At 41.8% G+C, this 26,727-nt stretch overlaps 1 protein-coding gene across 1 annotated transcript in view; it reads left to right on the forward strand.

Moving 5' to 3' along the window:
• The window catches only part of LOC117417398 (low-density lipoprotein receptor-related protein 8-like), a 66,937-nt gene that overhangs the window by 6,409 nt on the left and 33,801 nt on the right, over nt 1-26,727 (forward strand). Inside the window, exon 3 of the mRNA XM_059035196.1 lies at nt 25,890-26,012. Coding sequence (XP_058891179.1) covers nt 25,890-26,012 — 123 coding nt within the window. The remainder of the gene's footprint in view (nt 1-25,889; nt 26,013-26,727) is intronic.

Below are 26,727 nucleotides of genomic sequence, written 5' to 3' on the forward strand. Positions count from 1 at the left end.
CAGCCCCACTAATCACACAGTACCTTCATTATGCCACTTGTGTAATTGCTGTGATTTAACAGGACGTTCAAAAATAAGAAACCAAGCAAGAAAGCAGTTTGTCAGTTACATGTAACTTTTCATGTGGATAAACAATACCTCAGGGGAGCCAAGACAAGGGGAGAATAGGATGGGGTTGATCAGTTCAGGATATTAAGTTTTATAATAATAATAAAAAAAAAAAATGGATGTTGTTGCAAATGCTGAACTGTTCCTTTCCATCATCTCGCTTGAAAGCCCTGAAGATGTTTTTTTGTGTGATCCCATTGTTTATATGTACTTCAAAGCCAGGGCTCCTCTACAACTTAGCACTGAATAACAACACACAAGCACACATATATAAACTGCTGAGGCAAAGAACAGCACTAAAATGATGTTCACACTTAACAAATGAGTGCTCTGGGCTTGTAGCATTTCCAATTGACTCGCCTTATCGTAGCTATGAGTATTCTTGTAAGTTAGTTTCTGTCTCTTTCATTCTATTATCTTGTCTGTTTATAAGACTCAATCAGCTATGCTTAAAGGCAGGCCATTTAGCTGATGATGTTGGCAGAGAGCCAAGAACATCAGGCTTTTATTGAATATTGGCAATAACTCGGGTGATGCCTTTAAATGCTACAGGGATTTTATTAAACATTGTCTGATTTCAGTTCAAGTCTCTGAAGTGCAGTGGGGCAAAAATACCTTGAAGACCAATTTAGATAAGCAGAGAGAGGAGAGCCACTGGTTTGAATGAAAATTGTTAGCGATGTGAATGTGAAGCCCATACTTTCAGCACGGTACGGTAACCAGTTTTTTCTTTTTTTTCCTCTGTGAATTTCATAAAAGTTAGCGACTGTAAAGCAAGGTCACTTTGGGACTTCACATTGCGCTTTCTTTTTTTCTTCTTTTTAATCTCTTAACCACGCTTGGCAGAATAATAAAACCAAATCCCTCCTTGCAGCACTGTAGCTGTACAGTGGGCCCCAAACCTTTTGACAGCTCAGTAATGCTGTGGTTGCCTTGCACAGTTCAGTATGTGTAGTCTAGTGTGCAAACAGGACAGCTCAGTAATGCTGTGGTTGCCTTGCACAGTTCTCAGTATGTGTAGTCTAGTGTGCAAACAGGACAGCTCAGTAATACTATGGTTGCCTTGCACAGTTCTCAGTATGTGTAGTCTGTAGTGTGCAAACAGGACAGAAAGTAATACATGGACAGCATGATGGCAGCAAGCCTGTGTTTACCAGTATAACACTTAACATTACATGGATAGTCGCATTCAGTGATCATTTACAGAGGTGTGCAATGCATCAATGAACTACAATTTCTAAAACTTTTTGAAGTCTATTCATTGGTATATCTTCTGTTAGACGTTTAGCAAATGCTGTGCCATCTAGGATTTTTAAACTTTTACAGCCATAGTAGAGACATGCAAGAAGTCTGTCCTTTCGCTTGGTCTCTCTCGTAATTATTGACGATTTTCAGTGATATGGTAAACTCTTGTAAGGAAACCCTTTTGGCCACCAGTAGTTAAAGTCCAAACCAGGGGAGCATCTTGCAGGCCTGCCGCTGTTAAAAAGCTGAATTGAGACGATCTGATCTTTTAAAAAGCCTGTGCAGTACAACTTATGAATCAGTGTGCTCCCTTATGAGCCACCATCCTCGAGAGAGCTGGGGCTGATTGTAAATTGCTGTTGAACAATTGTTCTCTCGCTCTCTCTCTGTTTGCTTTGAATACAGTCTGTAAAGAGTGAAGAAGCTGCTTTTTTCTCACTGCTGCATGGGATTCGAAATCTCCTTTGTGTGTGTGTGTGTGTGTGTGTGTACGAGTGCCTCTTTATTTGCATAGACTTGGACACTTCTTCAATGAGAAGTTTCCCCAGGCGGAGAATGAGCCAGATTCCAGACACCTGCGAGAGAAGTCGTGATTGGACCCTATTCTACTGATGTATGGCGCTGTTGGATTTTCAAACCAGACGCTGTCTGCGCTCCCGGAGCAGCGTTATTAAGTATTTATTTATTTATTTATTTTTTTTTCATATTTCCTATTCTCTCTGTAGCAGCTTTCAAAGGACACTGTTGAGATTTGCTGGGTGAGGCATTTGCTAACTGCAAGTGCTGCCTTTCAATGCATTGTCCTGGGACAGAGGAGAGTGCTTCTACAGGCGATAGAATTGATTAAATAAGAAACTGTGAAAGTACCAACTCTGTGACGGGTACAATACACAAAATAAAATGAATAAGTCAACACTGATCCTTCTATAAAGCGTGTTCATGTTATGAGGATCCTTTAATGCATCATGTTATACCCTCTCCATTTACATTAATATAATTATTTTTAAATCCGTTTGTCATCCCATGATATGTTATGTGTAACAATTAGTACAGTGTCTGCACTCATGGACTCATTCGGCATGTTTAAAATAAAAGGAAAGGTACAATATGCTGGTGACTTGTGTTTGTATTTGCACAGAAGCAGTTTAAAATGATGAATAATAATTTAATATTATGGAGATTTAGAGGATATAAAAACCAGAGCGTCACCTTGCGAAAGTAACTTTGTTCCCATCGAGACTGTGTCTCATGAGATATTCAGTAAAACGTACATTGAAAGTTTTATCCATTGGCAGGTTCTCAAACCTGCTTTGGGATTTTTACACAACTCTGCAGAGCAGTCTTCGAGAAGTCAGAATGGCAAAACATTTTCTACAGTCTTGTAGCTCTCCAGGATAATTGACCGAATTTTTTTTTTAATGTTTTCCAATATTACTGCTAAAAATGATGTGAAATAATGTAATGTAAATAATGCAGAAGCAGGCTCTGTAACCTTACGGCAGCGCAGTGCGATTGTGCCTGCTGCTTTCCCCTCGTTCCACTTGGTTTTCTTTCCTGACTACAGTGAACTCTGTAATGCAGTCATTAAGGGCCCTCTGAGTCCAAATCCTATTAGAGTTGCAGATTAGTTTGTGACACTGCCGTTAGCTACCGTGCTTTTCCATAGAACACTTTGTACGGAAGGCCAGGTTTGTAATGAGAGACACATTTTTAAAGCCAGTCTGAGCTCACAGCGGTGCTGGGTCCTTGTGTGGAAACCGTTACCTGAATTCACAGAGAGGGGCTGAGCTGACGGCTCATGGACAAGAGAAAGAGTGTGCACTGTAGGCTGGGAAGAAAGCGAGTGCGATCAGTCTTAATGCTTCGCTTGGAGCAGGTCGTTGGTATCAAAGCCTGCAAGCTGGAGAAGACCACCCTGGCCACTGGGGATTAAGAGATGTCAAGAGGGGACATGGCTAATTGAAATGAATTAATGCTGTAGTTTATAAAGCACTCCTCGCATTACATTACCCACGGGCTGTGTAATCTGGAAATGTTTTTTTAATTAGATCAATCTTTTTGGAGTTAGAGTTATTTTAAGATATGCTACTTCTGGCCCATTAGACTCGTCCCTGCCCTAGCTGTAGGATTTTGTAGTTGGAAATGCCTATCAGTGACCCCTGCTGGGGAAGCTGGGGAACGGATGGTGTTCGGAAGACTGAAATGCCTGCAAGTCTGACACTTGATCATTTCTTTCAATGGTGTAATGCATGTGTACTGCAGTAATGAAAGGTCTAGATCTTTAGCCTAAGGAATAATTATAAGAAATCTAAAAAGTCAGGAGAGCAATTAATATTACGATGTTAAATTTCACAGCGTCTCCACTTCTGTTACAGTAGCCAGTGTTACGATGTTACATTTCACAGCGTCTCCACTTCTGTTACAGTAGCCAGGAGCCCTGCTGTGTTTCTTTTGTATAAGATTTATTTTTTTGTTGAAGTTCCTGTTTTTTTATTGACTCTCTTTAAGGTTTGCAACCTGTAAACCTAACCATTCTTCCATATGATTCAGCATTTTCTAGAGGAGAACAAACAGAATTTGCATTTGCATTGTGATATGAAATGTCAACAAGTAAGTTATACAGCGAGGGACTGTGTGCTGGACAGAATTTTGCCCAACCCTACTCATCATAAACCTGCAAGTCGACATATTGATTGTGTAACACAGTCTTTACAGATAACATTTTGCAATCAAGCCGGAAGCAAAAGCAAACAAATGAGCCCTTACTCCTGTCTCCAGGTCAATCGATCATGAAAAGCTGGTGAGGTGCATTTGAAGCTGTTTTAATAGGTGTGGAGGTTTAGATTTAATTACTGTGCTGCTTAACTAAATTCATATCCAGATTCCCCCAATTCAACCAAGGCTCCCAACAGAGCCTTGGACTGGTTTATGAGACATTCTAATATTGCAACACTCTGATCCGTCGGCTCTGCCTGCGGGAATGGAATTGAGTTCCCCATTTATCCAAGACATCTAGTGTATCTGTGATAGGCCAGCATGCTAGAAGAGGCGAGGGAGGGATTGATGTGAACATACTGGAAGTGCACAACCAAGGCTCTGAGTTCAATACCCTGACAGGGTCGTACAGAAGAAAGGATTCCTGGGCTAACAAGATGCTTCACGATGAATTGGAGTAAAAAGCTTTGAGAATTCAGTCCCCTGTGAAGCTTTAATAGCACCCCACTCCATGTGCAGAGGCTGCTTGATGGAGTATGCCTTGATGGTTCTTTCTATGTATACCCCTCCTGCCTCATACAGAAGTACATGCATTTCTCTTGTTTATTCAGTTGCCAGTACGAGCATTCAAAATCCCGGGGTGAGGATTGAGGCTCCCGTCTGTCAGGATGAGAAGTGTGTGGCAGAGATCTGGTGCCAGATGCTGATTGATTCAGACTGCTGTGGTCTGTCTGCTGCTCCAAGTCCCACTCCTCCCGAATCTGCAAACAGCGAGGAGGAGCGGGGTTTAGCAGGGACTGTGGGTGTCTTGTGTGTACAAGTCAGAGCAGGGGTGTCTAAAACTGGCCTTTCCATTCCTGGTCTTTGTTCCAACCCTGTTCTCAATTGTTTAATTGAACCAATTAATCCTCCATCCAGACCCTGAAGATGTTCATGATGTAATTTGTTAAACTTGGAGTTTAATGACCCTCCTGGACCGTGATTGGATAGCCCTGAGACAGAGAGATTTCTGCAGCCTATTGATTTCTGAAGGATGTACTGTAAACGGTCTGGTTCCGGTGCTTGTACGCTTGCCAATTGCAGCGTGTTTCCCAGTACTGTTAGCACTTTGAAAGGAGATGTTTTAGAATAACTAGAGGCTGTCAATATCCTGTTCGATATGTGTACCTGCTGCACAGTGGAAATAAGCCTGTAACCCTGGCTTGCAAGCACGGCGCTGTAAAAAAAAATATCCACAAAAGCTTAGTGCCCGTAATACATTTTTGAAGTGCAAATTGAAAAGATTCATGTTTTTCTATTTTACTTGTAATGTGCAAGCTGTTGAGATGATGAGTTATCTTGGATAAATGTGGTCGTTTTTCACTCTTCAAGCAGGAATAAAGCCGTAGAGAACGAGCTCTCATTGGACAGCTGAGTGTTAAGTGATCTGTCCCTGCTAGGAACCAACATTGATCGTTGTAACTTTCATCAGTATGCAGACTAACGTTCCACTTCTGATCAGAATTTCTCCCGTTAAAACTAACAGACAGGTTTATCTTGTGAATGTGTCTCTGAAACTCTGCCTTGCTCCAGTGTGTGTGCTAAATCAATACATTATTCACAGCTTTATAGAGCAATGGCATGGGATTGTTAATGAGTGACTTTAATGAAAACTGTGCCCATTTAAAATTATGGATTTGCTTCCCTCTTTGGGACTTGTTTTGCATAATAATGAGAGACACTCCTCTTATTTTAATCTCCAGACTCCTGGCCCTTTTTTTATAGAGGAATCCTGACAACGCCGCACCTAGAATTGAACTGTACAGGAGGTGTGATTCATAGCCAATGAGTTCAGTTGTCTTTTTACAATCCTGAACAGACCTGCAGGGTTTCATTTTTTCGGCTCATTTTCTGACATCCGATACATAAGCTTAATACGTGATTTAAATCTGTTGTCCTGGAACATGTTTGGAAGCATTGTGAACCACATATCCGTTCAATGATAATTCCCATGGGTGCTGTAAGACTCCACAGATAGAATGAAACCCCCTATTCACAAGTGGTTTATCCATACAGTTTAATGTGTGGCCATCCGTTGAAAAACGCTCGCACACTGGTATGGATACGGAACCAGTGTGACCCCATCGCCATGTCTGATAATGCTATCGCTGTGGTACCATTCTACCAATGCCTCCTAGTACAGAACCATTGCATTGCCACTGCATTGTCATTGAAGATCGATTTAATAAGGGTGTGCAACTTTACTGCCGTCCATTGCTGAGTGACTCCATAAAATATAATGACACATCTTTAGTACTCTACCACAAACAAGCTCATTTCCTTTGTATTTGGTCACTCCCCTGGGGCGAGGAAAGTGAGTTTGAGCCGTGCACAACATTGCCGCACATGTGCTTGTTTGACAAGGCTGTAGAGTCGAGTCCACAAGCCGCCTTCTTCCTCCGCCTCTCCCTTGGGAAGCATGTGGCTGTTTGTGTTCATTTAGACTGCAGTGACAGTACGGCAGGGCAGTCCTTCGCATCCACAGCGCTGTCAGGCTAACTGATTTGTAAGACTTTGAAAACAAAAGGACCTTACAAGATCATCCTAGGAATTTCATCTGCTGCAGCGTGGATTAAAGTGTGCAGCGATTAGGGGCAGGAGCTTTTAAATCTTGCAGACGGTTAAGGGAGGGAGCTAATGGAACTGATCCCCTGTTTGTGCTGCACAGTCAATGGAGTTTAATTTAAAAGTTTCTCACCTGGCTGTCGCTGCTAATAAATGGGCCAGTGTAGGACGCCCAAAACACTCCACAGTATAAAACACTCCTGTAGTGTTTTGAATGTAAGTTAACACTCTGCTGTGCTTTGAATTCACAATCAAAAGACTCCCTTTCAAGACCAAAACACTATAGCTACGTACGCTGAAAACACTCCCCTGTAACACAATCACTAAACGGTTCAATACTAATACGTACATATATACCATATTTAATAACTGCTTAAATAAATAAAAACATTTAATACGTTTGGCCTATTAGATTTATTTCATCAATGTGTTTTGTTAGTAGCCGATATGTATTTTCTTCTAAAAATGGATAAAAGGTATGTGTGTAATAATACTGCTAATCTAAATGTGTCTAAACGAGACTAACTATGAATGTCATTCTGTATTTGACTAAAATTGTTAGAACAAATACTGTTTAGCTTACTAAACTATACATAAAAGAATGCAATTCTGCCTCAGGTTTATTGTTGATATAGGCCGCTGTATCACTCCATCATTATTATTTACAGGCTCTGGACATTGTTAATGAATCAATAAACACCCTTGCACCTGAATATCATTTTTTGTTTTGTTCTGCACAGCTGCATTGCATCCACCTGCACGCACTTACCCACTTTGTCACATAATGCCAGCATTTTTTCATAGCAGAAAAAATGACAGGTGAACCACAAAATAGACTCTTTCTATCAGAATCTACAGGAGTTCCACTAGTATGTTAATAACAAGTAGTATTTGTTCTAATATTAATTAAACATATATATAATATATAATTTTTTGTTAAACAAGATAACATATTAAAAACGTGTTGTATAGCGAAAAGTGTAATCCCTCGAGAGTGATTTGTTTTTGGAGCAAAAGGTCAAGCAATTGCAGTTGAATATACATTCTGGTATGTATGTGTGTGTGTGTGTGTGTGTGTATATATATATATATATATATATATATATATATATATATATATACAGCTCTGGAAAAAATTAAGAGACCAGTGCAGAATTATCAGTTTCTCTGGTTTTACTATTTATGGGTATGTGTTTGGGTAAAATGAACATTTTTGTTTTATTCTATAAACTACTGACACCATTTCTCCCAAATTCCAAATAAAAATATTGTCATTTAGAGCATTTATTTGCAGAAAATGACAACTGGTCAAAATAACAAACAAGTTGCAGTGTTGTCACTGATCTACTGTGATCCTGCCAGACTGGCTCCCTCAAGCTATTCACTCCTGATGGGAACTCAGAAGAGACCTCCCCTTGTGTGCACTCCAGTCCTCTGGGCTAGCTATTTGAGATATGATTTTAGTATTTGAGAATGTCTTTTGTATCTCATTGGAGCGTTGCTCCCTTCTTTTCCTGGCTCTTTACAGGTGAGCAGATTTCTTCTTTTTTTTTTATCTAATAGGGCCCGCTAGTGATTTATGCCAGTTGTTTTTAAATTTGTATGTCCCTTTAGCGGTGCTTTTGACAATTTGGGGACATTGAATGTTAGCTTCAGTACCCCATGCTGGGAGCGAGACAGATGGTATCAAGTATTTTATTTGAAAAGCAACTATTCTCCGCACAGTATGACTGAAAGAGATTTGCTCTGCTCCAGCTTGGATAATTTATAATGGTTTTGGATGCAGATCAAAAACTGTCCCAAAAAAGAGACAGAAACCCATTTAATTAAATTGTTGATAGATGCACAGAATACAAGTCTCTCATGTTGTTGTTGTTGTTGTTTATTATCAGTGCTTGGAGTGCTAACACTTTGAAGCCCATTTCCCTGCTATAACGCTGTAGATTCACTCCCTGTGTTGAAGATACTGTATTAGAATTCCACTGCTTCATTCGAAATCCTGTGTACAGCTGTAAGGAAGATCCAGGCTTAATGTGAGGTCCTAATGTCTGCTACACAGGGAGTGAATCTACAGGGCAATGTGGTGGCTGGTTAAATCAAAGTTCATCAAAGCGGTCTTCTCCAACCCATTACAAATTGAGAAAAACACCAAGTTTCTGACACTAAACTGTACAGTACAGTCCTTCCCCTAATCTGTATACTTTGAAAATGATTAGATTTAGACACAGTACAGAACAATACAACCCTTCTAGATCTGCTGGGATTGGCTCCGTTGGTGGAGGTTTCTATTCTTAGTCCTCTTTAATAAAGGTGATTAGCGGATGGCTTCTGCTGCCAGTATGTAATATAAAGCATGGTGCATTATGGGTGTGAGGCTGCAGAGTGAGTGTGGGGTGATCTTCATCCAGGGTAATAGAATGAATGCAACCTTTACTGAACTAAGAAAAACATTTGTACTTGCTAGAACCAAATTCATTGTATTTATCTTGCTCTTAATTGTATTATTACTTTCACTGTGATTCTTGAAATGTATTTTGTTTACGACTGTAAGTCGTCGTGGATAAGGGCGTCTGCTAAGAAATAAATAATAATAATAATAATAATAATTCATGACAAACGTTTCAACTAGAAGTCTTTCTCAAGGTTTTCCAAACATTTGTCATTGAATTTGAGTTTCTCTTAGTATTTCTTAATTCTGCACTATTGAGTTTTTTAATGGTTATGGATGATACTGTACCTTTACTGAACCTGACACTGTCTGAAGCATACAGTGTGTTTCGATTCTATTTCAATGAAGATGAATTCCCTGTTTCAAAAGATTGCGTAATAATAATAATAATAATAATAATAATAATAATTATTACAGCTGCTACAATAAGATAACCGCATTCTCTTCTTATTTTTTCTTTCAAACAAGAGTGTCCTCTGACTGAGGACACACGATCCTTGCTGATTTCTGACATGCAGACGTTTCGCTGCTGCAGGCCTGGAGCTGTTGTGGTATTGCAACAGTTTCATTGAACAGCTGGCGACGCCTGCAACATGACAGCCAGTACCAGGGGGGGGGGGGCAGTAAATATTACAAGCTTGTATCTATTATTTAGATTTAAAAGAATCCAGTGTTTCAGCATGCCTAATGGTAATCGGAATAGAGTTCCTCAACCGAGGAGAGCACAGCAGCACAAAACTCCAGCTATTTTAAGATGACTTTTTGATACAATAAAAAGTTCAGCTTTTTCTGATGTCAAAGAATGACCACGAATACATGGAGTTGGTAGTTCTTGGAGATAGGATGGCCCTAATCCATGAAGGGCTTTATAAGTTTTTACAGCACCTTTATCTTCATTTCGGTAGATCACTGGTAACCAATGCAAGGACCTGAGCACTGCAGTAATGTGTTGAGTACGACGAGTATGAGAAAGCAGCATTCTGGACAAGCTGAAGCCTTCTGAATTTAGTGGCAGGTTTACCAACAAACAAAGAACTGCAATTATCAAGCCGAGAAGTTGCAATGCATGTATCAACATCTCTGAATCCCTCACATCCAGCACAGATTTTAATTTGGCAGCATTTCTCAAATGATAAAAAGCTATTCTGATAAGAGAATTAATTTGGAAATCCAGTAAGGTACAGTGAAGTTGTGCCTGTGTTCGTTTGTGATGACCTGACTCTGAAGCTGTAATGAAATGCTCTTAATAAACTGTCTCCTTGGAGAATCGCTGTGTGGGAGTGACTGTGATTAGCTGAGGAAAATCTTCTGTGAATAGTTCAGCCTACTAGTCGGGTGTACCGCTAGTCCTGCTGGGTGCAGCAGCTTCGTCACATCCGTCAGTTCAGTTTATCGGGGTGGACAGTGGTGATTGGGTAGACAAGGGGAGTGGAGGTCTCTGTAGTCTGTAAAAAATAAAAATAAAAAAATCCCCCAAAAAACGCTTTGTACATGACTTAAAAGATTGAAATTATGTTGTAACTTGGCCACGTTTTTTAATTCGTTACAGAAAAAAGAGATCTAACCTGTCCTGTGGCGAGCATTTCTGTTCGTTTTTTTTTTTTTAAAAAGATCATTCACTGATCTTTCGGAAAGCCGTTTTCATAAGTAAATGATTGCACCTTTACAGAAATAAAAAAAAAAAAAAACTTGCCTTGGGGAGTGAGTGTCTCGGAGAGCAGTAGATTATGCCATTTCATAATGTGGAGGAACATGTGCTGTGTACAGTACAGTAAGGGCATGGCCTTGACTAGCACTGTTCCTCTGCCTAATATTAGGATGCAATGTGATCTGGAGCAAAGGACTGAGAGTCAGGTGATCTTGAGACAGCCAACAGCTCTGTCCAAGTTACAGGCCGTTCAGACTTGCAGATTTCTGCTGTAAAAATCCTCCAGTCAGATGGAACTTGGAATGGGCATTTCTTAGCACACATGCCCGTGGGAATCAGTGTTGGTTGGTGGGCATGCTTTGTTGTGAAAAGCAGTATATGAATAATGTAACTGTAAAGCATTTATCTGTTTCTTCTGATGTGCATGTCAGGTATGGATCAGTTATGCACATTCTTACTTACATTTTGCACCACTGTGATCTTGGACCAGAGTGGGTTAACTCATGAGCTTATTTATGAGACTGTCCAGCAGAAATCCAGGATGTTAAAAATCTGCCAAGCTACCTGTCAGCCAGCGACGCTGTGATGTGAGACCACTCAATAAAACCGGCTCTCCACAGGCTGCCCTGAACTGCGCTTCCCTCTAAACAAACTTGGAGCAGGCTTGGGTTCTGAATGGGTCAAGCCTACTTTTCAAAGACGAAACAATCATAGGAGTCTTTATTCAGGAAGTCTTTGTTCAGCATTCCAAAAAATAATTTATAAACAATACGCACAATTTAAAAGGCAGGCTGGGAGCTGTGAAAGTAAAATAAGGTATGGTGAGGATATTTTCATCAAGTCATACTTGTAACATTTGGAAACTGTTAAGCGGGGTGGGGGTCATATGCATCATACACATGGGAGGAGTCATACGCAAAAAACACTCATTCTCATATAATATACGTGCCTCCCCCCCCCCCCCCCAACTCAACACGACAAGACCATCACAACAGTAAAAATAGACATAATGAAGCGTTCTTCTCTTTGTATAAGTTAGTGATCAGCAGATGTGTGGTTTTCACTAACTCTACTGTGCAGAATGCTTTTTTTTTCTATGGGTAAATATCGGGACTTTCTTCCTATGCATCGGGATGCGGGACATTTGCTAGGAAATCGGGACTGTCCCGACCATATAGGGGCTGTTGGCATGTATGTCAAACAACTCCCGCAGCCTGACAGAGAAAAAAAGCCCGAGTTGCTTTGTGTGCCATTAAATATGTACTAAATAATTTTGTCTTGCATGAATGAAAAGTGCTCCTAATTCCACCCCCCGTCCCCCGTCTCCCTTCTTGGCTATCAACCAGCTGTTTGTTCTGGGAGGCCCATGTGCCGGAGTCTGCTTGTGTTCAGTTACACTACAGACCCTGGGGTGGAGGGGGTGCTTTGAGTGGACATTAAAAACACATGTTCTGCACGGCTCTCGCAGATCAGCTTTATGGCAAGCAAAGGCTGTGGAGGTGACGTGACACTGACACATTAAAACCTTCCTCCGTTCTCTGCTCATCAGTTCACGTCACTGCCTCATAAAGAGCGCATATCATTATTATTATTATTATTTATTTCTTAGCAGACGCCCTTATCCAGGGCGACTTACAATCGTAAGCAAAAACATTTCAAGCGTTACAATACAATTAATACAATAATATCACTTATGAGTTGACCCTTGAGTTGTTCTTTCTATAGCAGCTGATTGATCTCTGAGTGGCTGAATGTGCATCTCCATCCTGCCTCCCACTTTTTACCCATGGCTTTGGTGTTTGAAGGGGAAAAACAGGATAGAAGCTTGAATCATCGTTAAAACCTATTGCGATCAAGTGGAAAAAATCATCAAAAGAAAACTATCAAAACATCTCCCCTCGTTTGCGCACGCACACAACTTTTATTTTCAATAAAGGATCAATAAAAAAAAATCTTGAAAGGTATGGCAGATGGCTTTTTATTTTTTGTTTTCTAAAATATTTACTTGAAAAAACATCTTTAATAGTCTCAGACTCGGTTAATAATTAAGAAGTCATCCTTTTTTGTTTTTGTAGCAGAGAGAAAGGAATGCAGCCCGTAGGCTAAATGTACTGTAGTCTTGCGTGGAAATGAAGGCGGCTCGCACAGGATTTCCAGGTTCTCAAATTCACAGCTTATTAAGCCGGGACACTACACTGGGCAGGTTAAGTGTGCTGCTTTGCTAGCCAGTGGTAGAACTACAGCTGAACAGCGTAGTGCTACTCACACTGCGACAAAATAATACAAATAAAATAAAAGCAATTCCCAAAACACAAGTGCAGTCTCTGGTCCTTTCTAGTCCTGCTTCTCTTTTGCTCTTCCTCATGGTTTCTTCTGCTCCTTTCTCACACTCTCCACAGCTCAGCAGCAGCAGTCCACCACTTATTTCTGTGTCCAGGGCATGCCCCCGATGCACCAGACACGGCTTCCCGCTCTCGCTCCCCTGAAGCTGCAACATCTCGTCCCTTGATTCTACCTACAGTGTTTAAGCTGGGGACACTGGTGCAGCAAGCCGAGCCCCTGATTGGTGGCGATTCTTCCGTCTCTGTCGTCCCTGAACGCCTGCTGCACTGAACTGTTGACCCAGGGCCAGAACCTTCCCCAACGCGGTTACAGCAGACCCCGGGGCGTTACAGTACTATAAGGAGGAATATGTGTGTGTGTATGTGTGAAGGCTTTCGGATACAATGGTCTTGGATGCTTGCTTCATTTATATATAAAAAAAAAAGAATTTAGTTCCTAACAGTGATTATATGAAGATCACAAATTAATTGGGTGGCTTGTCAGCTAAAACACTTTTCAACGGTAACAAAAAACTGAGCTTTTAGTCTGCCTCGCACTGCTGTCGGGAGTGAAAGATGTCCTTGCTGAGCCTCTGTGTTGGAGCTTCTTTCACTGTGAACTGCAGTAACCCCCTGTACCCCCCCATGTTGTTGAGCACACATTATCGCTTGACAACAGCCTTTGGCTGGTGATTTAGGCGAGGACAGTGTCTGGACTTTATAATTGAAAAGAAAAAAAATACTGAACAGCGTGCCAAACAAGCAAGTAAGCCATTGACTCCATCTGAAATGTGGAAGTCCTTCCTCCCTCCCAGTGGAAGAGTCTGTATTGTTCTGTCAGTCCTGCGGACAACGCAGAGAAATAAGGGGCAAACAAAGGAAATGCAAGAGCAAGCAGCGCCTTACTGACATTTATATAACTGATTCCTGCACCTGTTTAATATCCCATGAAGTGTGTTCTCTGCCATTACCTATCCTTGCTTATGCTATACCTGGTTATGTACCATTTCTTGCTAACTCATTTCCCTTTTCAACCGCAGTGTGGTTGTAGTAGTGGTTAGGGCTCTGGACTCTTGACCGGAGGGTCATGGGTTCAATCCCAGGTGGGGTACACTGCTGCTGTACCCTTGAGTAAAGTACTTTACCTAGATTGCTCCAGTAAAAACCCAACTGTATAAATGGGTAATTGTATGTAAAAATAATGTGATATCTTGTAACAATTGTAAGTTGCCCTGGATAAGGGTGTCTGCTAAGAAATAAGTAATAATAATAATAATAACCTTTGGGTCTGCTTCTGAAAAGACTCTTAACTGCAGAAAGGTTGTCCAGCCTCTCTGTAGAGACATTTAGCAGCGCGCTAAACCTGGGGATCGAAGATACTGAGGGCACACTAGTAGAATCTAATAGCAGTGTGTAGTGTGGACGTGCATCTGTTTAAAAAAAAATAAAAAGCTGCATAAAACAAAAGCAGTTCTGAGTTTGTTCCTGAAAAGAAATGGGCTCTTCAGACGCAATTTTAAATGCTTTGGATGCTCTGAAATCAATTTACATGAGGGCAACCTTCACAACACCCCCGCTCCCTCTCCCAAATCAGTATTTTCTGGAGCATCACGCAGAAGCAGCTGTTTGGCAAGTGAACATTGTGTGTGCATCCCAGTACTGCTGGGGAATCAGCCTTTTCATTCTCGATTCTATTAGGGACCCCTTCAGCTAAACCATTACCACCTGGAAGTCTTGTGTGTTTGTGTGTATGAGAGTGTGTGTGTGTGTGTGTGTGTGTGTGTGTGTGTGTGTGGGGAGGCACATCATCTGGTGACAGACGATTTAGGTGAATATGATTCTGCGAGCGGTTAATGATCTTTATTGGCTAGAGAGTTATTATTTATTATTGTCTGCCTCTGCTGTTGGTTTGTGATTGATCTGATCTTTTTATCCATTGAAATATTTCTACATGTACACAGCTCGCCTCTTATTTGCTGCTTCCTAACACCCCCCACATCCCTGCTAGTTGGTGGAGGTGCTTGTGTCTGCTTCCTAACACCCCCCACATCCCCGCTAGTTGGTGGAGGTGCTTGTGTCTGCTTCCTAACACCCCCCACATCCCCGCTAGTTGGTGGAGGTACTTGTATCTGCTTCCTTCTCACCTGTCTCTCTTTGGATTTATTTTATAGCTTTGCAGCTCAGTGCAGAGCCCAAGGTGCACATGCCTGCTGTAAGTAAGGCTGGCTTACTACGCCTCTACCCTGCTCCCAGCCAGATTGCTGTGAATCCAGGTTTTGTACACAGAGTGGAGGGGAGGGCTTTATGGAGTCCATGGCATGTGTTGAGGACAGCATTAATCTTGAAGTTCAAGTGCATAGCTGCCAGCCTGCTAGTCAATGTATTGTTTCAGGGTCTGAACACTAAACTGAACAGAAATGGAATGGGTGAACGAAGTCCAAGGTTAGTGGGTGGGAGTCCATATAGGAATGTTCTATATTATATTTATATATATATATATATATATATATATATATATATATATATATATATATATATATATATATATATATATATATATATATATATACAGTGCCTTGCAAAAGTATTCAGACCCCTGACCAATTGTCTCAAATTACTAAATTACAAATGGTACATTGAAATTTCGTTCTGTTTGATATTTTATTTTAAAACACTGAAACTCAAAATCAATCATTGTAAAGTGACATTGGTTTTATGTTGGGAAATATTTTTAAGAAAAATAAAAAACTGAAATATCTTGCTTGCATAAGTATTCAACCCCCACACATTAATATTTGGTAGAGCCACCTTTCGCTGCAATAACAGCTTTAAGTCTTTTGGGGTAAGTATGTACCAGCTTTGCACACAGTGTCGAGTGATTTTGGCCCATTCTTCTTGGCAGATTTGCTCCAGGTTGTTCAGGTTGGTTGGATGACGCTTGTGGACGGCAATTTTCAAATAGTGCCACAGATTCTCAATGGGATTGAGATCAGGACTTTGACTGGGCCACTGTAGGTCAGTCACATTTTTGTTCTTGAGCCACTCCAATGTTGCTTTGGCCTTGTGCTTGGGATCATTGTCCTGCTGAAAGGTGAATTTCCTCCCAAGCTTCAGTTTTTTAGCGGACTGAAGCAGGTTCTCTTGCAGTATTTCCCTGTATTTTGCTCCATCCATTCTTCCTTCAATTTTAACAAGATGCCCAGTCCCTGCTGATGAGAAGCATCCCCACAGCATGATGCTGCCACCACCATACTTCACTGTAGGGATGGTGTGTCTTGAGGCATGGGCAGTGTTAGGTTTGCGCCACACATAGCGCTTTGAGTTTTGGCCAAAAAGCTCTATCTTGGTCTCATCTGACCACAAAACCTTTTCCCACATCGCAGCTGGGTCACTCTCATGTTTTCTGGCAAACTCCAGACGTGCTTTCAGATGGTACTTTTTGAGTAACGTCTTCTTTCTTGCCACCCTCCCATACAGGCCAGTGTTATGCACAGCTCTCGATATGGTTGACTTGTGTACCATTACTCCACTCCCAGCCACTGAACTCTGTAGCTCCTTCAAAGTGATTGTTGGCCTCTCTGTGGCTTCTCTCACAAGTCTCCTTCTTGTTTGAGTGCTGAGTTTTGAGGGACGGCCTTTTCTTGGCAGTGCCTGGGTGGTGTGATGCAGCTTCCACTTTGTGATTATTGATCCAACTGTGCTCACTGGGATATCCAAACACTTGGATATTATTTTGTACCCTTTCCCTAATCTATGCATTTGTATTACTTTATGTCTAACTTCTGTAGAATGCTCTTTGGTCTTCATTTTCCTTCAGATTCACAGCCTGAGCAATGATCCTTCAACAGTGGGGTTTTTATCCAGAAAATGTGACGGCAACTTTAATGGTTCACAGGTGGAGGCCAATGGTAAGGTAATTGTCCTCATTAGGGCAATTTCTTTCATCGGTGTAAACTGGGAGCTTCCACAGCACAGGGGTTGAATACTTATGCAAGCAAGATATTTCAGTTTTTTATTTTTCTTAAAAATATTTCCCAACATAAAAACAATGTCACCTTACAATAATTGATTTTGAGTTTCAGTGTTTTAAAATAAAATATCAAACAGAAAGAAATTTCAATGTACCATTTGTAATTCAGTAATAATTCTAATTCTATACAGTACTGTAGACTCCCCCTGATTAGACTTGTAGATCTCTTGATCCACCCCTCCTACTCTGCACTGGACTTGCCTGACCTCAGCACCACGTTACTGGATCCTCAGCTGATGCACTATTGTACTACAATGTCTTATGTAGATATAACTTGTTGTAATCCTAACTCGTTGCATCCTAGTTCATATTGCATTCTTGTAGTATTACTGCACTTATTGTAAACCATACTGCATTTAAATTGTAACTCTGTACTGCCCTGTGACACCTGGAAGTCACCTTCAATAAAATATAATACATGCTTTATTATTATTATTATTATTATTATTATTATTATTATTATTATTATTGTTACCTCTTGGGATGCATTTATACCAGCAAGCTAAAGAATAGCGTACAGAGCAGGCAGGAGTATGCATGCACGATCATCTCAACAGGACTTCACAGTAGGGGCGGAAGAGGCTTTCAGGAAAAGAGTGCTCGAAAGATGAGTGATTGAATTCTCCTTTAAACGTACTTAGTGTTAGTTAGTGTGATTTAAAATAATAATAATAATGATAATAATAATTCATCAGTTTGCACGAGGTTGGATATGACTGGAGTTGGATTAGTTGTTCAGTAATTATTAAATAAATGATGCGTTTTGGCTGACACAATTGTCAAGGACGTTTCTTTCGAGAGATTTAATCGGCGTGTTTTATTTCATCTGTATTCCGGGGTTTGGTACTGTAAGCTACTGTGATGTAACGGACTGCTTTTAAAGGAAGTAACATGAAAGAGTAAAATAGATTAAATCAGTGGATTGTTCTGAGTCGACTAACAATAGAAACGAATCCTGGCACAGCACTGAAGAGTCAGGCAGTGTCTGCTCAGTGTAGGGGTGAGGTGCAAAGATGCAGCCTTCCATAAACACTACAGTATCATCTAATAGAACGTATTCTAGTATTCGCTGCGGTGAACTGTAGGAAACATGTTTTTGGAAGGTGCTGGCTGTAGTATGTTTCTCTATAGGGCAGTGGGGTTATTTGGTATGTTGGAAAAGAGCTGGAATCCGTGTTTATTGTTACAGTAGTCAATCTTCTTTTATCCATACTATATATAGCCTGGCAGCAGAGTTCAATTAGACTTGCAGGACTCCAGTACAGATCCTGTTCTAATCTACAGTGTTTCCTGGAGACAGAATAGAGCTCATGATCGCTTTAATGTTGATACTGGACCCGTGGTTTATTAGACCAGATAGAAATCCTTGGAAAAGATGAAAATCCATAGTGACGTTCCTGTCGTATTGAATCTGTTGTTTCCGCTTGCTGTAGCGTGGGGAGAGACGTGACATTTATGTGTGGTAGAAATGTTTTTGCCAGCTCATCCGTGATGATGTGATCAGCTTAAGGCTTAAAGCAAACGGTGAGTGGCACCTGTCAATTCAAAGCTACTTGGGGATCCAGGCCCTGCAGTGTTACAGGTGACATTTCTGCTTTGATTTGAATTTATTTATTCTTTTAGGAATGCATTATTTATTTATTTTTTTAAATGGTTCCCTGACTGGCACTGCAGCATTTGGGTTGATGCAAGTGACCTGAATCTATTTGAACACACCATTGCTTCTGCTGTTTTGCATTAGGAAATCCAACCACTGTAGCAAAAAAATCTTGGAAAATTGGCAAAATCAGCAAATTGATTAAAATAATAAAAATGGGCTTTAAAAAATAAAATTAAAAAACACATGCCTTAAAACAGACTTTATTTGTATTTCCCTGGTTAATGTGTGTCACGTGATCTGCATTTTCCAGTTGTAAACGCTACAATAAAGTAACATATTCTGCCCTAAAACAAAAGGCAGTAAGGAACAGTAAAGCCCTCCCTGCTGTAGGTGTTGCTGGTTAAACCCTGCAGCCGAGTGATTGCTTTGCATACGTTTCCATGTTAATGTTAATGATTCTCATTTACAAGATAATGCAGCCCTTTCCATATGTATTACAGGAAGAGGCTAATATGCATGTCATTTTAACAAGTGAATGATGCAGAAATGAATCCTCATTTAATATTTTTAAACCAATTTATCTCCAGAACCCAGGTTTTCCCAACACCCCCTGGCAGCCAGCCAGTTTAAATATAGAAACCCTCACCTGTCTGTGAGAGACACTGTGATCAATCCCACCTTGTGAAAGTGCCTTTGACAGCCGTGCAGTAAAAGCTGGCAACTTTCTGCACTGACCCTGTGTATTAAAAAAAAAAAAAAAGTTCTCAGGATGTCGTTAACCACAGTTGAATTGTGAGACGTTGAGCGATTTGCATCTTGGACGTTTGTAAAAAGGTACCCTTTGTGCCGAACTGAAATGAAAGAATACATGATACCCCCTCCCCTCCCTCGCACTGGCTGTGAGGCTGACAAATACTGTGAGGCTGTGTTCCGATCCTGTCAGGAGGGAGAAAGCACCTGCTGTTTTATTCTTAATAACTCAACACGGGAAGGCAAACATGTCCAGGCACTGTTCAAACCTTGCTGCATTTTTGTCCATCTCTAGTACGACCACAACTGCTGAAGTCCCAACAGCGTTTACTCACTTGTCATTTAAATTGAAACACAAAAGGCAGCGAGCCCTGTGCTGGGGATGACATTGCAAAGGGTCATTTGTATTCTAATGGACGGGGTCGTCTTGGATACGATTAGGTGACTGGAAAGCATCCACACAGAGGAAGTATCACAGATATTATTCTGGCTGCGTGCACTAATACCCACGCTGATTAAAACCACGGCACAATGGTAGGTAACTGTAGATTGTCTTTTAGACTTGACCTGGAAGCAAACAAACTTTAGCCTCCGCCCCCCCCCCCATCCCCACACTAATTTCCCTCCGACCCCCCCCCCAAACCATTTCACATGTTTGTGGTCTTTGGGCACACACTGCAGTCATCCACGCTGTTTCAGAAGCTGCAGTGTAATATCACTTTTGCAGGCATGTTTTTATCTGAGATTAGTTTGAGATAATGAGCCGCCGAGCCTCTCTGCAGCATGGTGGATGCACTGGCAGAGCGATGGGCTGTTTCGGTCCAAGTTATTGTTATTTACTTTGCTGTGCAGGAAGCAACTTCCAGTTTTTAATAAAAAAAAACAAACATGCGTTTGCTCGTCGGAAAGGCCAAAATGTTGTGCCAAAACATTTTAACATCCAGTGCTTGAAAGTACATGAAAGACAGAGGTGAGCTGGCTGAGCTTGTAAAAGCAGCCCTGTGCAGCACAATAAGAGCCTGTACTAGCTTGGTTGTCATAGCAGTGGAGTCTATGTGGTAAAACAACAGCTCTGTATCTCTCTGCTGTATCAGATAGGATTTGGTTTCGAAGACCGTATTAGCTTCCTAAGGTTTTGCACTGCACAATGAAGCACATTCTTTGTTGCAGATTTTCATTACATGAGATTAACTGTTAAACATTAAGATCTGGGTTTGTATGATTTGAATGGTTCAGGTCTCCAGTGACGGTCCTTGTGCTTAGTTTGTTCATCAAGGATTTGCAGGACCCACAGTGAAAGCAGCAGGGATGGATAGGGATGCATAGCAGTTTCACCCACTCCAGGTTTTACTAGGAGCTCGATCGGCCATAGTGTACAGGTAACAAGCTCAGGTGTGTTCTATTAAACTCATAGTAAAACCAGGAATGGATCAAACCGCTATGCAACAAACACCCTTAATAAACCCTTTATAAATCACCTGTGTGACTGCCAAAGCTGTGTTCCTATGCACAGTATGACAGCACTGCAGTTAAAGTGGCCCCTGGTGTAAGACCTGGCATTTGAACTACAATGTGTGTGTGTATATACTGTAAACAGCAGCTACAGTGCAACCTCCGATCTTCTGGTGTTGTCAGAAATGTGTGTACTGGAGCACCAAAAGACAAGAGGAAACTGGCATGCTCAGGCCAGCGGAAGAATGGAGAAGTGAGTGTGTTTTGCCTCCCTGATGATTTCATTTTAAAGCTCTGTTTTCCTGTGGAAAGTCGTACTGCACCTGTCTATCCCGAGGAAGTAATTGCCTACGGGATCTCTGAGATCTTTGCCTAGTGTGCCAGGAGAATGAGTTTTATGTTTATTATTATTATTATTATTTATTTCTTAGCAGACGCTCTTATCCAGGGCGACTTACAATCGTAAGCAAAATGTTTATGTGCAAAACCTTGGGGAAAATTACTTTCATAGAGTTGCTTCAGCTGCAGTTACTGTGAAAGGGAACCGTCCACTGACAGCAAAGGTGTATGAAAAAATATTGCGGTATAGAAACTCATTTATATATTTGTTATAACCGAATAGGTTTGTAAATATTGACTCTCAGGCTGTTATGGCTAATGTGGCCTAATGCCTGTCTCCCCAGGTGCTGTGCTTTACAACAGGCCTGTCTGATTGCTGCTATCTGTCTAGTGTTGTCTCGACATCACACTTATAAATGAGGCTGTGTGTTCGCTCCTAATAACTTTGTGTTTCACATGTGGCAGAGAGGTTTTTACTGTATATTGCTTTTCATGATAGAGTACCCTGGGGAAAGCTAATGGAAAGCATTGCTGAAGCAAATTCACTCTCCTAACCAGGCACCGCCCGCGTTTTCAAGTTGCCGTTAACGCTTGGCACCGAAGCCGCAGATGGTAACAGACACGATTTTAAAACACTGACTCTCGTGGGGTCGACTCATTGTAAACAGGAAGCCCTTCGGAGTGGGGCTGGGGTGGGAGGTTGCTGTCTGGCTCAATAGAGTGAATCTCAATGGTCGGTACGGCTCTTGTCAGCATCCGAAGCTTTCCAGGCTGGATCTGTGACGGCTTTCACACAGGCAGTCTCGCAGTAACACGGCACCTGCTGGGTTTGTAGGCTCATTGGGGTTAATGAGGAGAACTGGCTGCATTGTTAATGCTCTGGGAGGCTGTGCTGTCATGATACTCACCTGATGTATCTTTTGAAGCTGTACAGGAATGGGAACCCATTGCAGCACAGACTGGCCCCTTGACCTGCAGGAATGGGAACCCGTTGCAGCATGGACTGGCCCCTTGATCTGCAGGAATGGGAACCCGTTGCAGCACGGACTGGCCCCTTGACCTGCTTTTGCAAAATACAGTTTAAATACACGCTGCAGACAGACTGACCATGACTTCACTGCAGACCTTTTATAAAATACAAATAGTGTCATCTTATTATTTTTTTTTAATTAGATAGGAACGGTTTGCATGCTGAGCGATCACAAGTTATCTCTCCCCAGGAGTTTTTTCATTTTAGTTTCCCACGTATTAGCTGGATCTTTTTGTTTTACAATCTAATTATAAAACCTTCCAGCGCTAATACAGTTATGGTCTGAAAAACCCTGGCGCTCACTGTACCATTACATTATTCTGTTTTACAAAATATTGATGATAATCTCTGTAAGCCTCCAGGCAAACACGGGGGAAAAGACTGAACACGACACGATGAATGTTGATACATTTTAGATGGCGTGTGTAGGCTCAGACCACCGTTTCAATTTCATTGGTTTTTGTTTGATCACAAATATGTATTTTTTTGCAGTAGATTTTGCATTGCAGAAACCTTATAAAAATGAAGTTTTCAGAGAAGACTTTCTCCCAGCAGACAAAAACTGTAAGTAATTAAACAAATAAAATGTAAATGGTTTGTCGATAAGTAACAGAAATTATGCGTGTTTTTACCCCCAGAAAATGTGTCTGGTACATGATACTACATTATTTTGCCAATGGGCATTTATTATTTTCCTATGTTTGAAAGCGATGATCAGCCCTTTACGCTGTTTAGCGGAACTGCTCTCAAATCTAGGAGAGCTTTCCAGACAGCGCGCTGGCTCTCTGGTGGTTTGGATGCAGTGCCTCTGGTCTCGGGTGTATGATAATCCTCCCTTCCCTTGAAGCCTGATCTTCAGAGATCTCTTCAGATGTCAGTCTTTGTTCCGCATTGGTGGAGGGAGGGGCGGGGGCGGGGGCGGGGGCGGGGGCGGGGGGGGGCTGGAGGCTGGAAGAGTCCAGCACTCCAGCACAGCACTTTTCCCAGGTGATCCCTTTCATCTTCTAAGAACCCTTTCAACCCCAAGCACATTGCCCCTCTGAAATCTCACAGCGATAGCTGTCCCCTTTTCATTTATTTTATTTTATAAAAAACTATTTTAAACCGCGCAGTTTGCATGCTTTGTTATTCAGGTTGAAGGGTCTGGTAATCAGAAAGACGTACAGGTATATAAATAGAGTCATTCATCACACCACATTCTTAACTGCTGCCTTCTTGCTCTCATTAGGTGATCCAAGATTCACTAAGCCGCAGCTCACTCTCATTCTGTTTGATCTACACCGTTGCTGGCTTCTTAACCCGCAGCCAGTTTCACGAATATCCTAAAACTTGTTTTATATTTTTATATTTCATTTCTTATTTTTATTTAATTTTATTTAAACCAGAAACGAGCTCTGAGGGTCCGACTGCACTGAGCAGCTCTCTCCTCGTGTTACTGTGCACCCCGCATGTCTTTGCTGTGACGTCTTATCTGATCGTTTTATTGCGAAAACTCCACTTACCACGTGATGGGGTCTGTTTTAACTACTCAAACGCTGGCAAATCTTAAATTCTTCTCTATCTGACTCTTTTACAAACCTTTGATTCATACATTTTTGTAATAATTTTTTTAACATTACTACTTACAATAAAAATAGAGTGAGTTTAAAGTTTCTCGACAGTTAAAAGCATAGCAAAGTGTAATAAAGCACAGTGGAAGCATGATAAAGCAAGGTAAGCATTGTAACGAATAGCGAAGTACAGTAAAGCTTAATAATAAGCATGGCAAACCAGGGTAAACTATATGGGAAATGCAGAGTGTAACCATGGAAAAGCATGGGAAAACTTCAGAAAATACCATGGCAAAAATACAGTGCTATTAAACTTTTAGAAGGGTGCTTGCATCATTAAAATAGATCTCACTGTGCCTCACTGGAGGGTGGCTAGGGGGGTCCGTTGAGAACGACAATTGCAACTCAACTGCTCACGTTACAACCTGTTCTCAGCTCTTGCTGTGCATGTTGGATTCAGATATATGAGCTGTCTCGGAAAGGTGGCCAGTAAGCAATTGTACCAGGCAGGTGGGAGGTAACAGCAAATTGAGTATTAGATTCTGCCCTTGGGCTCTGCAGCACATGAACAGCGGGGATGCTGGATTGCTTTAGCTAAGCCTGCAGCTTTGTTAAGTTGCTCTTTACAGTTCGCCTCATGCACAGGATTTATAAGGAAGGTTCTGCAGCGCTGCTGACACAGGGCCTGGTAGCACATTCAGCACTGCAGGAACTGGGACGTGTTGGAGCACAGAATCTGGAGCCAAGAGGTCCCAGGGTTAGAATTCCAGCTTTGCTATTCGCTGGGCAGTGTTTAGACATTCGTGCACCACTTATACCTAGTTTCCATGAGCAGGGATTGAGTGCCAGTCTGAGCTGGTCCGGGATCTCCCACATTCCTCCTTTGATAGTCGAGTCAAGTGAAAAGATTCAGTTTTCATGCCATGCGACTTTTTCGATGGATATTGGCGGTTCTTTCCCAGCAAGCCTTGCGGCTAAGTTCGCATTAATTTGTTTACAAAACTGAGCCAGACCCCGAATCACAGCATTGGTAAGAGATTACAGTGGAGGCGTTTGTTTTTTCCTCTCCACACACAGCCTGATGAGATCTGGCAGAACTTTACTCCAGTCCAGGCAGCTGCGCTCGGATGGCAGCTCAGCCTTGATCTTCACCTCGCGACGTCCTTGACATGGAGTGAAAATGAAGAAGGAAGTGGCAGACACCCACCTGGATTTGCTGGAGAGGCAAGCACTCTCGTTATCCGCCAGTTCGCACCCAGCCTCCGCCCTGTTATACTTGTTGTTTTTTATTTTAGTTTTGATCTTTAATTGGGGTTTTGCAGGTTTTCCAAGCACCACACTGTAGCAAAACAAAGCCTCAACACTTCCTTTTTCCTGGCGCCCAATCGCGTCCTGTGGTCAGTGTCCTTGGTCTGGCCACAAGACTTCATGTGGTAGACCATGTGGGTGAAGCAGGAAGAGGGAGACCAAGATCTGCAGAGCAAGAGTGGTTCTTAAAAGAAATATGCATGTCCCCAATAAAGTCATGAACAAGCAGGAAACGAGCTCAGGAACTACATTTTAAATCCTCCTTTACTACTCCTTTTGAATCTGCATCCTTTAAAAATGTGATACACCTACAGTAGTGTGCAAATTTATTAGAACACCTCAAGATCCTTTATATGCATGAAAACCTCATGCTGCGAGAATTTCAATGAGTAGTCAATGATATAGACCCAATAACCACTCGTGTGTGAAAATGTTAGACAACTTTGTGCTTTAATTAGGCATCTTAATCAAGTTCCAAAAAGTCTCATGCATTTTACCATTTGTGGCTATAGGTTCCTTTTCTTTTACTGTTTTAAATGAATTACGTGTGTGGCCTATAAAGTCATCAGTTAAATTAGACGATCGCTAATTTGCCTATTTAGACAGTGGTTTGATTTCACATGTACAACAAATCAAAACTACAGAAGCAATGGGGTGTTCTAATAAACATGCATACTACTGTACATCTTGTATCACTGTAGCTCCTAATGTATTTACCTACCCTTGTTTCCCCTGGGCAGTGAAGAAGACCTGTGCCCCGACGGACTTCACCTGTCAGAACGGCCAGTGCATCCCTGCGAGGTGGCTCTGCGATGGGGAGGCAGAATGCTCCGATGGATCCGACGAGGCAGGATCGACGTGCAGTAAGTGACAGTCTCAGGAATACTTCTTTCCATGCAGTCTGGCACCTTGCTCGGGACCAGCGCATCTACGATACGATGAGCACAGTTCCTTTACTGAGGTCTTACACGGCGGGTTATAACGGAGGCGCAGTGGAGTGGGCGCACGTAATCAGTGCAGCTTCGGGTTGTGGTTGATTGTGAGGGAACACGTCTAATTAAGTCAAGTGTCTCGGGTAACGTACTCATCATTCTTCACGTCTTCAGAGTTCAGATCCAATCCTGCCGTCCTCTTCCCCTAACGGTCACTTCAGACCTCATGTCGAAGGGAATAAAGCCGAAGGGTGATAAAGAATGGGTCTGGTGTTGGACAGGATGCTGTAGTGGGGTTCTGCAGTGTTCCACAGATTGGTGATGTCTAATGTTGGACAGGATGCTGTAGTGGGGTTCTGCAGTGTTCCGCAGATTGGTGATGTCTAGTGTTGGACAGGATGCTGTAGTGGGGTTCTGCAGTGTTCCACAGATTGGTGATGTCTAGTGTTGGACAGGATGCTGTAGTGGGGTTCTGCAGGTTGATCAGCACATTGGTGATGGATGGGATTTTCTAGCCAGCCGGACAGTCTCCAGTTCAGTATCCAGAGTGGGCAATAAATCAGCATGGTGATCTCAAAGCAGCTGTCCATGTCAAATTTGCGAGTAATTTGTCTTTGCTGTCAGTCAAGGGCAGGAGAGGCCTTGG

The sequence above is a fragment of the Acipenser ruthenus genome, chromosome 12 (genome assembly GCF_902713425.1).
Source record: "Acipenser ruthenus chromosome 12, fAciRut3.2 maternal haplotype, whole genome shotgun sequence".
In the NCBI taxonomy this organism is placed as follows: domain Eukaryota; kingdom Metazoa; phylum Chordata; class Actinopteri; order Acipenseriformes; family Acipenseridae; genus Acipenser; species Acipenser ruthenus.